This window comes from Babylonia areolata, chromosome 16 (genome assembly GCF_041734735.1).
Source record: "Babylonia areolata isolate BAREFJ2019XMU chromosome 16, ASM4173473v1, whole genome shotgun sequence".
NCBI lineage: Eukaryota > Metazoa > Mollusca > Gastropoda > Neogastropoda > Buccinidae > Babylonia > Babylonia areolata.
In genome coordinates this window covers 7044640-7057139 of record NC_134891.1, presented here as the reverse complement: position 1 = coordinate 7057139, position 12500 = coordinate 7044640, and the positions used below count along the sequence as shown (strand labels likewise).

At 44.3% G+C, this 12500-nt stretch overlaps 1 protein-coding gene across 2 annotated transcripts in view; it reads right to left on the bottom strand.

The window, feature by feature from the left end:
* LOC143290826 (A disintegrin and metalloproteinase with thrombospondin motifs 20-like) overlaps window positions 1-12500 on the bottom strand; it is a 37958-nt gene that overhangs the window by 6182 nt on the left and 19276 nt on the right. For both annotated transcript variants that reach the window (XM_076600353.1, XM_076600354.1), the window contains one exon: window positions 1493-1663. In XM_076600353.1, coding sequence (XP_076456468.1) covers window positions 1493-1663 — 171 coding nt within the window. The remainder of the gene's footprint in view (window positions 1-1492; window positions 1664-12500) is intronic.

The window sequence follows — 12500 nt, the reverse complement described above, 5'->3', positions numbered from 1 at the left end:
ATACCAACCCTTCGACGGGCGCGATAGCCGAGTGGTTAAAGCGTTGGACTTTCAATCTGAGGGTCCCGGGTTCGAATCTCGCCTGCTGGGTAAAGGGTGGAGATTTTTCCGATCTCCGAGATTTTTCCGATCTCCCAGGTCAACACATGTGCAGATCTGCTAGTGCCTGAACCCCCTTCGTGTGTATACGGCAAACAGCACGCTACAGATCCTGTAATCCATGTCAGCTTTCGGTAGGTTATGGAAATAAGAACATACCCAGCATGCACACCCTCCGAAAACGGAGTATGGCTGCCTACATGGCGGGGTAAAAACTGCCAAAAAGAAAATCTCTTTACCGAAGTATAGACAATAAAGTTTGTGTATTGTGCATTGTGAATTGTATAGTCAAACACGTAAAAGCCCATTCGTGTGCATGCGTGTGGACGTGGGAGTTGCGGCCCACGAGCGGAGAAGTTTCAGTTTCAGTTTCACTTTCTCAAGGAGGCGTCACTGCGTTCGGACAAATCCATACACGCTACACCACATCTGTTGAGCAGATGCCTGACCAGCAGCATAACCCAACGCGCTTAGTCAGGCCTTGAGTGCATGCTTACATATTTGTGTACCTATGAAAGTGGATTTCATTTTACGTAATTTCGCCAGAGGACAACACTCTCGTTGCCATGGGTTCTTTTTCAGTGCGCCAAGTGCGTGCTGCACACGGGACCTCGGTTTATCGTCTCATCCGAAAGACTAGACGCTCAGTTTGATTTTCCAGTCAAACTTAGGAGAAAGGGCGAGAGCGGGATTCGAACCCACACCCTCACGGACTCTCTGTATTGGCAGCTGAGCGTCTTAACCATTCTGCCACCTTCCTCCTCCGGAGAAGAAGATAGCAAATCAAATCAAACTGTGGTGCTTAGAGCCTCGACGACCACTAAGGCCATCTCAAGGCTATCGCCACGTTAATAACCACTGATGGAGTCTCCCGTCGGACCGACGGATGAGTAGGCAGGCAGGCATATCTGTCGGTGTGTGTCCTCATATGGGAGAAGAGGCCGATTCTGGATGCGCAGCACTTTCCATAGGTGTTGCAATGGAAGACGTCTGCCTGACCAGTACAGGTGACTTTTTTTTTTTTTTTTTTTTTTTTTTTTAGTGAAGAGGAGTTGTGCAGTCCCTTCCCCACTCTCTCGCCTACCGACGCTCACAGTCCCACAGGTGCAGATACTGCCACGTGTAGGATGGCCTCGGCAGGTGCAGGTTTTTTTCTTCGGAGTTCCGTCTCCTAGGAGGACTTCCAGCCAAGGATAAGAGCTCCCCCCCTGCCTTTTGGTCATCCTCTTCCGCCTTCACAGCCGTTGGGAAAAGGTTTCCTCCTCCGCCTGGTCCGTCGTTGGGAGACTTCACATGCGGCAGGTAGTACTGGGTTACATGGTACCAGTTGCAAGGGCTATGCCCCTGATCTGACACACAATACCTACTACAAGTCAAATAAAAAGATACCAACCCTTCGAGGTAAGATTTGAAGGCGGCCACACTGCAGCTGGAGAAGGTGAAGAGGTCACTGTCGGTGGCAGTGGAGTAGATGGGGGGCGCCGTGAAGGTGGGGGTCATTACGTTCTGACGGAAACGGGAACAGCTGTTGGCATCGCCGCTTCCGTCATGAGAAGCGCTCAAACTGAATCGGAATCAGAATCGTATCTATTTTGTTATGAAAGACCGTAAATGAAAAGGGTTTATAGACACAACAATAAAGGTTGTTTAAAAAAAAAAAAAAAAAAAAAAAAAAAAAGAGGACCCCCCGCCCCCCACAAAAAAAAGAACCCCCCCCAAAAAAAAACAACAACAACAACAACAACAAAAAACAGTAGCATAACTCAACGAGCTTAGTCAATCCTTGAAAGCCTGCATAATCATATATCTGTCTACCTATGTGAGGTGTTCACCTGCGTGAAGTGCTCATCTGTGTGAAGTGCTCACCTGTGTGAAGTATTCGTCTGTGTGAAAAACACACCTGTGTGTGAAGTAATCACCCATGTGAAGTAATGTGTGAGGTGCTCACCTGTGTGAGGTGTTCACCTGTATGAAGTAATCACTAATGTGAAGTAATGTGTGAGGTGTTCACCTGTATGAAGTAATCACTAATGTGAAGTAATATGTGAGGTGCTCACCTGTATGAAGTAATCACTAATGTGAAGTAATGTGTGAGGTGCTCACCTGTATGAAGTAATCACTAATGTGAAGTAATGTGTGAGGTGTTCACCTGTATGAAGTAATCACTAATGTGAAGTAATATGTGAGGTGCTCACCTGTGTAAAGTAATCACTAATGTGAAGTAATGTGGGAGGTGCTCACCTGTATGAAGTAATCACTAATGTGAAGTAATGTGTGAGGTGTTCACCTGTATGAAGTAATCACTAATGTGAAGTAATATGTGAGGTGCTCACCTGTGTAAAGTAATCACTAATGTGAAGTAATATGTGAGGTGTTCACCTGTATGAAGTAATCACTAATGTGAAGTAATGTGTGAGGTGCTCACCTGTGTAAAGTAATCACTAATGTGAAGTAATGTGTGAGGTGTTCACCTGTATGAAGTAATCACTAATGTGAAGTAATATGTGAGGTGTTCACCTGTATGAAGTAATCACTAATGTGAAGTAATGTGTGAAGTGCTCACCTGTATGAAGTAATCACTAATGTGAAGTAATGTGTGAGGTGTTCACCTGTATGAAGTAATCACTAATGTGAAGTAATGTGTGAGGTGCTCACCTGTATGAAGTAATCACTAATGTGAAGTAATGTGTGAGGTGCTCACCTGTATGAAGTAATCACTAATGTGAAGTAATGTGTGAGGTGTTCACCTGTATGAAGTAATCACTAATGTGAAGTAATGTGTGAGGTGCTCACCTGTGTAAAGTAATCACTTATGTGAAGTAATGTGTGAGGTGTTCACCTGTATGAAGTAATCACTAATGTGAAGTAATATGTGAGGTGCTCACCTGTGTAAAGTAATCACTAATGTGAAGTAATGTGTGAGGTGTTCACCTGTATGAAGTAATCACTAATGTGAAGTAATATGTGAGGTGCTCACCTGTGTAAAGTAATCACTAATGTGAAGTAATGTGTGAGGTGTTCACCTGTATGAAGTAATCACTAATGTGAAGTAATGTGTGAGGTGCTCACCTGTATGAAGTAATCACTAATGTGAAGTAATGTGTGAGGTGTTCACCTGTATGAAGTAATCACTAATGTGAAGTAATGTGTGAGGTGCTCACCTGTGTAAAGTAATCACTAATGTGAAGTAATGTGTGAGGTGTTCACCTGTATGAAGTAATCACTAATGTGAAGTAATGTGTGAGGTGCTCACCTGTATGAAGTAATCACTAATGTGAAGTAATATGTGAGGTGTTCACCTGTATGAAGTAATCACTAATGTGAAGTAATATGTGAGGTGTTCACCTGTATGAAGTAATCACTAATGTGAAGTAATATGTGAGGTGCTCACCTGTGTAAAGTAATCACTAATGTGAAGTAATGTGTGAGGTGTTCACCTGTATTAAGTAATCACTAATGTGAAGTAATATGTGAGGTGTTCACCTGTATGAAGTAATCACTAATGTGAAGTAATGTGTGAGGTGTTCACCTGTATGAAGTAATCACTAATGTGAAGTAATGTGTGAGGTGCTCACCTGTGTAAAGTAATCACTAATGTGAAGTAATGTGTGAGGTGCTCACCTGTATGAAGTAATCACTAATGTGAAGTAATGTGTGAGGTGTTCACCTGTATGAAGTAATCACTAATGTGAAGTAATGTGTGAGGTGCTCACCTGTGTAAAGTAATCACTAATGTGAAGTAATGTGTGATGTGTTCACCTGTATGAAGTAATCACTAATGTGAAGTAATGTGTGAGGTGCTCACCTGTATGAAGTAATCACTAATGTGAAGTAATGTGTGAGGTGCTCACCTGTGTAAAGTAATCACTAATGTGAAGTAATGTGTGAGGTGTTCACCTGTATGAAGTAATCACTAATGTGAAGTAATGTGTGAGGTGCTCACCTGTGTAAAGTAATCACTAATGTGAAGTAATATGTGAGGTGCTCACCTGTATGAAGTAATCACTAATGTGAAGTAATGTGTGAGGTGCTCACCTGTATGAAGTAATCACTAATGTGAAGTAATGTGTGAGGTGTTCACCTGTATGAAGTAATCACTAATGTGAAGTAATGTGTGAGGTGCTCACCTGTATGAAGTAATCACTAATGTGAAGTAATGTGTGAGGTGTTCACCTGTATGAAGTAATCACTAATGTGAAGTAATGTGTGAGGTGTTCACCTGTATGAAGTAATCACTAATGTGAAGTAATGTGTGAGATGCTCACCTGTGTAAAGTAATCACTAATGTGAAGTAATGTGTGAGATGCTCACCTGTGTAAAGTAATCACTAACGTGAAGTAATGTGTGAGGTGCTCACCTGTATGAAGTAATCACTAATGTGAAGTAATGTGTGAGGTGCTCACCTGTATGAAGTAATCACTAATGTGAAGTAATGTGTGAGGTGCTCACCTGTATGAAGTAATCACTAATGTGAAGTAATGTGTGAGGTGCTCACCTGTATGAAGTAATCACTAATGTGAAGTAATATGTGAGGTGTTCACCTGTATGAAGTAATCACTAATGTGAAGTAATATGTGAGGTGCTCACCTGTGTAAAGCAATCACTAATGTGAAGTAATGTGTGAGGTGCTCACCTGTATGAAGTAATCACTAATGTGAAGTAATATGTGAGGTGTTCACCTGTATGAAGTAATCACTAATGTGAAGTAATGTGTGAGGTGTTCACCTGTGTAAAGTAATCACTAATGTGAAGTAATGTGTGAGGTGTTCACCTGTATGAAGTAATCACTAATGTGAAGTAATATGTGAGGTGTTCACCTGTATGAAGTAATCACTAATGTGAAGTAATGTGTGAGGTGCTCACCTGTGTAAAGTAATCACTAATGTGAAGTAATGTGTGAGGTGCTCACCTGTGTAAAGTAATCACTAATGTGAAGTAATGTGTGAGGTGTTCACCTGTATGAAGTAATCACTAATGTGAAGTAATGTGTGAGGTGCTCACCTGTATGAAGTAATCACTAATGTGAAGTAATATGTGAGGTGCTCACCTGTGTAAAGTAATCACTAATGTGAAGTAATGTGTGAGGTGTTCACCTGTATGAAGTAATCACTAATGTGAAGTAATGTGTGAGGTGTTCACCTGTATGAAGTAATCACTAATGTGAAGTAATGTGTGAGGTGCTCACCTGTATGAAGTAATCACTAATGTGAAGTAATGTGTGAGGTGCTCACCTGTATGAAGTAATCACTAATGTGAAGTAATGTGTGAGGTGTTCACCTGTGTAAAGTAATCACTAATGTGAAGTAATGTGTGAGGTGTTCACCTGTATGAAGTAATCACTAATGTGAAGTAATGTGTGAGGTGTTCACCTGTATGAAGTAATCACTAATGTGAAGTAATGTGTGAGGTGTTCACCTGTATGAAGTAATCACTAATGTGAAGTAATGTGTGAGGTGCTCACCTGTATGAAGTAATCACTAATGTGAAGTAATGTGTGAGGTGCTCACCTGTATGAAGTAATCACTAATGTGAAGTAATGTGTGAGGTGCTCGCCTGTATGAAGTAATCACTAATGTGAAGTGATGTGTGAGGTGCTCACCTGTATGAAGTAATCACTAATGTGAAGTAATGTGTGAAGTGCTCACCTGTATGAAGTAATCACTAATGTGAAGTAATGCGTGAGGTGTTCACCTGTATGAAGTAATCACTAATGTGAAGTAATGTGTGAGGTGCTCACCTGTATGAAGTAATCACTAATGTGAAGTAATGTGTGAGGTGCTCACCTGTGTAAAGTAATTACTAATGTGAAGTAATGTGTGAGGTGCTCACCTGTATGAAGTAATCACTAATGTGAAGTAATGTGTGAGGTGCTCACCTGTATGAAGTAATCACCAATGTGAAGTAATGTGTGAGGTGCTCACCTGTATGAAGTAATCACTAATGTGAAGTAATGTGTGAGGTGTTCACCTGTATGAAGTAATCACTAATGTGAAGTAATGTGTGAGGTGTTCACCTGTATGAAGTAATCACTAATGTGAAGTAATGTGTGAGGTGCTCACCTGTATGAAGTAATCACTAATGTGAAGTAATGTGTGAGGTGTTCACCTGCATGAAGTAATCACTAATGTGAAGTAATGTGTGAGGTGCTCACCTGTGTAAAGTAATCACTAATGTGAAGTAATGTGTGAGGTGCTCACCTGTCTGAAGTAATCACTAATGTGAAGTAATGTGTGAGGTGCTCACCTGTATGAAGTAATCACTAATGTGAAGTAATGTGTGAGGTGCTCACCTGTCTGAAGTAATCACTAATGTGAAGTAATGTGTGAGGTGCTCACCTGTATGAAGTAATCACTAATGTGAAGTAATGTGTCAGGTGCTCACCTGTGTAAAGTAATCACTAATGTGAAGTAATGTGTGAGGTGCTCACCTGTGTAAAGTAATCACTAATGTGAAGTAATGTGTGAGGTGCTCACCTGTGTAAAGTAATCACTAATGTGAAGTAATATGTGAGGTGCTCACCTGTGTAAAGTAATCACTAATGTGAAGTAATGTGTGAGGTGCTCACCTGTATGAAGTAATCACTAATGTGAAGTAATGTGTGAGGTGCTCACCTGTATGAAGTAATCACTAATGTGAAGTAATGTGTGAGGTGTTCGCCTGTATGAAGTAATCACTAATGTGAAGTAATGTGTGAGGTGTTCACCTGTATGAAGTAATCACTAATGTGAAGTAATGTGTGAGGTGCTCACCTGTATGAAGTAATCACTAATGTGAAGTAATGTGTGAGGTGCTCACCTGTATGAAGTAATCACTAATGTGAAGTAATGTGTGAGGTGTTCGCCTGTATGAAGTAATCACTAATGTGAAGTAATGTGTGAGGTGTTCACCTGTATGAAGTAATCACTAATGTGAAGTAATGTGTGAGGTGCTCACCTGTATGAAGTAATCACTAATGTGAAGTAATATGTGAGGTGCTCACCTGTATGAAGTAATCACTAATGTGAAGTAATGTGTGAGGTGCTCACCTGTGTGAAGTAATCACTAATGTGAAGTAATGTGTGAGGTGCTCACCTGTATGAAGTAATCACTAATGTGAAGTAATGTGTGAGGTGCTCACCTGTATGAAGTAATCACTAATGTGAAGTAATATGTGAGGTGCTCACCTGTATGAAGTAATCACTAATGTGAAGTAATGTGTGAGGTGTTCACCTGTATGAAGTAATCACTAATGTGAAGTAATATGTGAGGTGCTCACCTGTATGAAGTAATCACTAATGTGAAGTAATGTGTGAGGTGCTCACCTGTGTGAAGTAATCACTAATGTGAAGTAATGTGTGAGGTGCTCACCTGTATGAAGTAATCACTAATGTGAAGTAATGTGTGAGGTGCTCACCTGTATGAAGTAATCACTAATGTGAAGTAATATGTGAGGTGCTCACCTGTATGAAGTAATCACTAATGTGAAGTAATGTGTGAGGTGCTCACCTGTATGAAGTAATCACTAATGTGAAGTAATGTGTGAGGTGCTCACCTGTGTAAAGTAATCACTAATGTGAAGTAATGTGTGAGGTGTTCACCTGTATGAAGTAATCACTAATGTGAAGTAATGTGTGAGGTGCTCACCTGTATGAAGTAATCACTAATGTGAAGTAATGTGTGAGGTGCTCACCTGTGTAAAGTAATCACTAATGTGAAGTAATGTGTGAGGTGCTCACCTGTATGAAGTAATCACTAATGTGAAGTAATGTGTGAGGTGTTCACCTGTGTAAAGTAATCACTAATGTGAAGTAATGTGTGAGGTGTTCACCTGTATGAAGTAATCACTAATGTGAAGTAATATGTGAGGTGCTCACCTGTATGAAGTAATCACTAATGTGAAGTAATGTGTGAGGTGCTCACCTGTGTGAAGTAATCACTAATGTGAAGTAATGTGTGAGGTGCTCACCTGTATGAAGTAATCACTAATGTGAAGTAATGTGTGAGGTGCTCACCTGTATGAAGTAATCACTAATGTGAAGTAATATGTGAGGTGCTCACCTGTATGAAGTAATCACTAATGTGAAGTAATGTGTGAGGTGCTCACCTGTATGAAGTAATCACTAATGTGAAGTAATGTGTGAGGTGCTCACCTGTGTAAAGTAATCACTAATGTGAAGTAATGTGTGAGGTGTTCACCTGTATGAAGTAATCACTAATGTGAAGTAATGTGTGAGGTGCTCACCTGTATGAAGTAATCACTAATGTGAAGTAATGTGTGAGGTGCTCACCTGTGTAAAGTAATCACTAATGTGAAGTAATGTGTGAGGTGCTCACCTGTATGAAGTAATCACTAATGTGAAGTAATGTGTGAGGTGTTCACCTGTGTGAAGTAATCACTAATGTGAAGTAATGTGTCAGGTGCTCACCTGTGTGAAGTGAAGGTGCTGACCTGTGTGTGATGTGTGTGAGGTGAAGGTGCTCACCTGTGTGTGATGTGTGTGAGGTGAAGGTGCTCACCTGTGTGTGATGTGTGTGTGAGGTGAAGGTGCTCACCTGTGTGTGATGTGTGTGAGGTGAAGGTGCTCACCTGTGTGTGATGTGTGTGAGGTGAAGGTGCTCACCTGTGTGTGATGTGTGTGAGGTGAAGGTGTTCACCTGTGTGTGTGATGTGTGTGAGGTGAAGGTGCTCAGCTGTGTGTGATGTGTGTGAGGTGAAGGTGCTCACCTGTGTGTGATGTGTGTGAGGTGAAGGTGCTCACCTGTGTGTGATGTGTGTGAGGTGAAGGTGCTCACCCGTGTGTGTGATGTGTGTGAGGTGAAGGTGCTCACCTGTGTGTGATGTGTGTGAGGTGAAGGTGCTCACCTGTGTGTGATGTGTGTGAGGTGAAGGTGCTCACTTGTGTGTGATGTGTGTGAGGTGAAGGTGCTCACCTGTGTGTGATGTGTGTGAGGTGAAGGTGCTCACCCGTGTGTGTGATGTGTGTGAGGTGAAGGTGCTGACCTGTGTGTGATGTGTGTGTGAGGTGAAGACGCTCACCTGTGTGTGATGTGTGTGAGGTGAAGGTGCTCACTTGTGTGTGATGTGTGTGAGGTGAAGGTGTTCACCTGTGTGTGATGTGTGTGAGGTGAAGGTGCTCACCTAGTACTGTGTGTGATGTGTGTGAGGTGAAGGTGCTCACCTAGTACTGTGTGTGATGTGTGTGAGGTGAAGGTGTTCACCTGTGTGTGATGTGTGTGAGGTGAAGGTGTTCACCTGTGTGTGATGTGTGTGAGGTGAAGGTGCTCACATGTGTGTGATGTGTGTGAGGTGAAGGTGCTCACCTGTGTGTGTCTGTGTGTGAGGTGAAGGTGTTCACCTGTGTGTGATGTGTGTGAGGTGAAGGTGCTCACTTGTGTGTGATGTGTGTGAGGTGAAGGTGCTCACTTGTGTGTGATGTGTGTGAGGTGAAGGTGCTCACCTGTGTGTGATGTGTGTGAGGTGAAGGTGCTCACTTGTGTGTGATGTGTGTGAGGTGAAGGTGCTCACCTGTGTGTGATGTGTGTGAGGTGAAGGTGCTCACCTGTGTGTGATGTGTGTGAGGTGAAGGTGCTCACCTGTGTGTGATGTGTGTGATGTGTGTGAGGTGAAGGTGCTCACTTGTGTGTGATGTGTGTGAGGTGAAGGTGCTCACTTGTGTGTGATGTGTGTGATGTGTGTGAGGTGAAGGTGCTCACTTGTGTGTGATGTGTGTGAGGTGAAGGTGCTCACTTGTGTGTGATGTGTGTGAGGTGAAGGTGCTCACTTGTGTGTGATGTGTGTGATGTGTGTGAGGTGAAGGTGCTCACTTGTGTGTGATGTGTGTGAGGTGAAGGTGCTCACCTGTGTGTGATGTGTGTGAGGTGAAGGTGCTCAGCTGTGTGTGATGTGTGTGAGGTGAAGGTGCTCACATGTGTGTGATGTGTGTGAGGTGAAGGTGCTCACCTGTGTGTGAGGTGTGTGTGAGGTGAAGGTGTTCACCTGTGTGTGTCTGTGTGTGAGGTGAAGGTGCTCACCTGTGTGTGATGTGTGTGAGGTGAAGGTGCTCACCCGTGTGTGATGTGTGTGAAGTGAAGGTGCTCACCTGTGTGTGATGTGTGTGAGGTGAAGGTGCTCACTTGTGTGTGATGTGTGTGAGGTGAAGGTGCTCACCTGTGTGTGATGTGTGTGAGGTGAAGGTGCTCACCTGTGTGTGTCTGTGTGTGAGGTGAAGGTGCTCACTTGTGTGTGATGTGTGTGAGGTGAAGGTGCTCACTTGTGTGTGTCTGTGTGTGAGGTGAAGGTGCTCACCTGTGTGTGATGTGTGTGAGGTGAAGGTGCTCACCTGTGTGTGATGTGTGTGAGGTGAAGGTGCTCACCTGTGTGTGATGTGTGTGAGGTGAAGGTGCTGACCTGTGTGTGATGTGTGTGAAGTGAAGGTGCTCACCTGTGTGTGTGATGTGTGTGAGGTGAAGACGCTCACCTGTGTGTGATGTGTGTGAGGTGAAGGTGCTCACCTGTGTGTGATGTGTGTGAGGTGAAGGTGCTCACATGTGTGTGATGTGTGTGAGGTGAAGGTGCTCACACCTGTGTGTGATGTGTGTGAGGTGAAGGTGCTCACCCGTGTGTGATGTGTGTGAGGTGAAGGTGCTCACCTGTGTGTGATGTGTGTGAGGTGAAGGTGCTCACCTGTGTGTGATGTGTGTGAGGTGAAGGTGCTCACCTGTGTGTGATGTGTGTGAGGTGAAGGTGCTCACTTGTGTGTGATGTGTGTGAGGTGAAGGTGCTCACCTGTGTGTGTCTGTGTGTGAGGTGAAGGTGCTCACCTAGTACTGTGTGTGATGTGTGTGAGGTGAAGGTGTTCACCTGTGTGTGATGTGTGTGAGGTGAAGGTGCTCACCCGTGTGTGTGATGTGTGTGAGGTGAAGGTGCTCACCTGTGTGTGATGTGTGTGAGGTGAAGGTGCTCACCTGTGTGTGATGTGTGTGAGGTGAAGGTGCTCACCTGTGTGTGATGTGTGTGAGGTGAAGGTGCTCACCTGTGTGTGATGTGTGTGAGGTGAAGGTGCTCACTTGTGTGTGATGTGTGTGAGGTGAAGATGCTGACCTGTGTGTGATGTGTGTGTGAGGTGAAGGTGCTCACATGTGTGTGATGTGTGTGAGGTGAAGGTGCTCACCTGTGTGTGATGTGTGTGAGGTGAAGGTGCTCACCAGTGTGTGATGTGTGTGAGGTGAAGGTGCTCACCCGTGTGTGTGATGTGTGTGAGGTGAAGGTGCTCACCAGTGTGTGATGTGTGTGAGGTGAAGGTGCTGACCTGTGTGTGTGATGTGTGTGAGGTGAAGGTGCTCACCTGTGTGTGATGTGTGTGAGGTGAAGGTGCTCACCAGTGTGTGATGTGTGTGAAGTGAAGGTGCTCACCTGTGTGTGATGTGTGTGAGGTGAAGGTGCTCACCTGTGTGTGATGTGTGTGAGGTGAAGGTGCTCACTTGTGTGTCATGTGTGTGAGGTGAAGGTGCTCACTTGTGTGTCATGTGTGTGAGGTGAAGGTGCTCACCTGTGTGTGATGTGTGTGAGGTGAAGGTGCTCACATGTGTGTGATGTGTGTGAGGTGAAGGTGCTGACCTGTGTGTGATGTGTGTGAGGTGAAGGTGCTCACCTGTGTGTGATGTGTGTGAGGTGAAGGTGCTCACCTGTGTGTGTGATGTGTGTGAGGTGAAGGTGCTCACCTGTGTGTGATGTGTGTGAGGTGAAGGTGCTCACCTGTGTGTGTGATGTGTGTGAGGTGAAGGTGCTCACCCGTGTGTGATGTGTGTGAGGTGAAGGTGCTCACCTGTGTGTGATGTGTGTGAGGTGAAGGTGCTCACCTGTGTGTGATGTGTGTGAGGTGAAGGTGCTCACTTGTGTGTGATGTGTGTGAGGTGAAGGTGCTCACCTGTGTGTGATGTGTGTGAGGTGAAGGTGCTCAGCTGTGTGTGATGTGTGTGAGGTGAAGGTGCTCACATGTGTGTGATGTGTGTGAGGTGAAGGTGCTCACATGTGTGTGATGTGTGTGAGGTGAAGGTGCTGACCTGTGTGTGTGATGTGTGTGAGGTGAAGGTGCTCACCTGTGTGTGATGTGTGTGAGGTGAAGGTGCTCACCTGTGTGTGATGTGTGTGAGGTGAAGGTGCTCACCTGTGTGTGATGTGTGTGAGGTGAAGGTGCTCAGCTGTGTGATGTGTGTGAGGTGAAGGTGCTCACTTGTGTGATGTGTGTGAGGTGAAGGTGCTCACCTGTGTGTGATGTGTGTGAGGTGAAGGTGCTCAGCTGTGTGTGATGTGTGTGAGGTGAAGGTGCTCACCTGTGTGTGATGTGTGTGAGGTGAAGGTGCTCACTTGTGTGTGATGTGTGTGAGGTGAAGGTGCTCACCTGTGTGTGATGTGTGTGAGG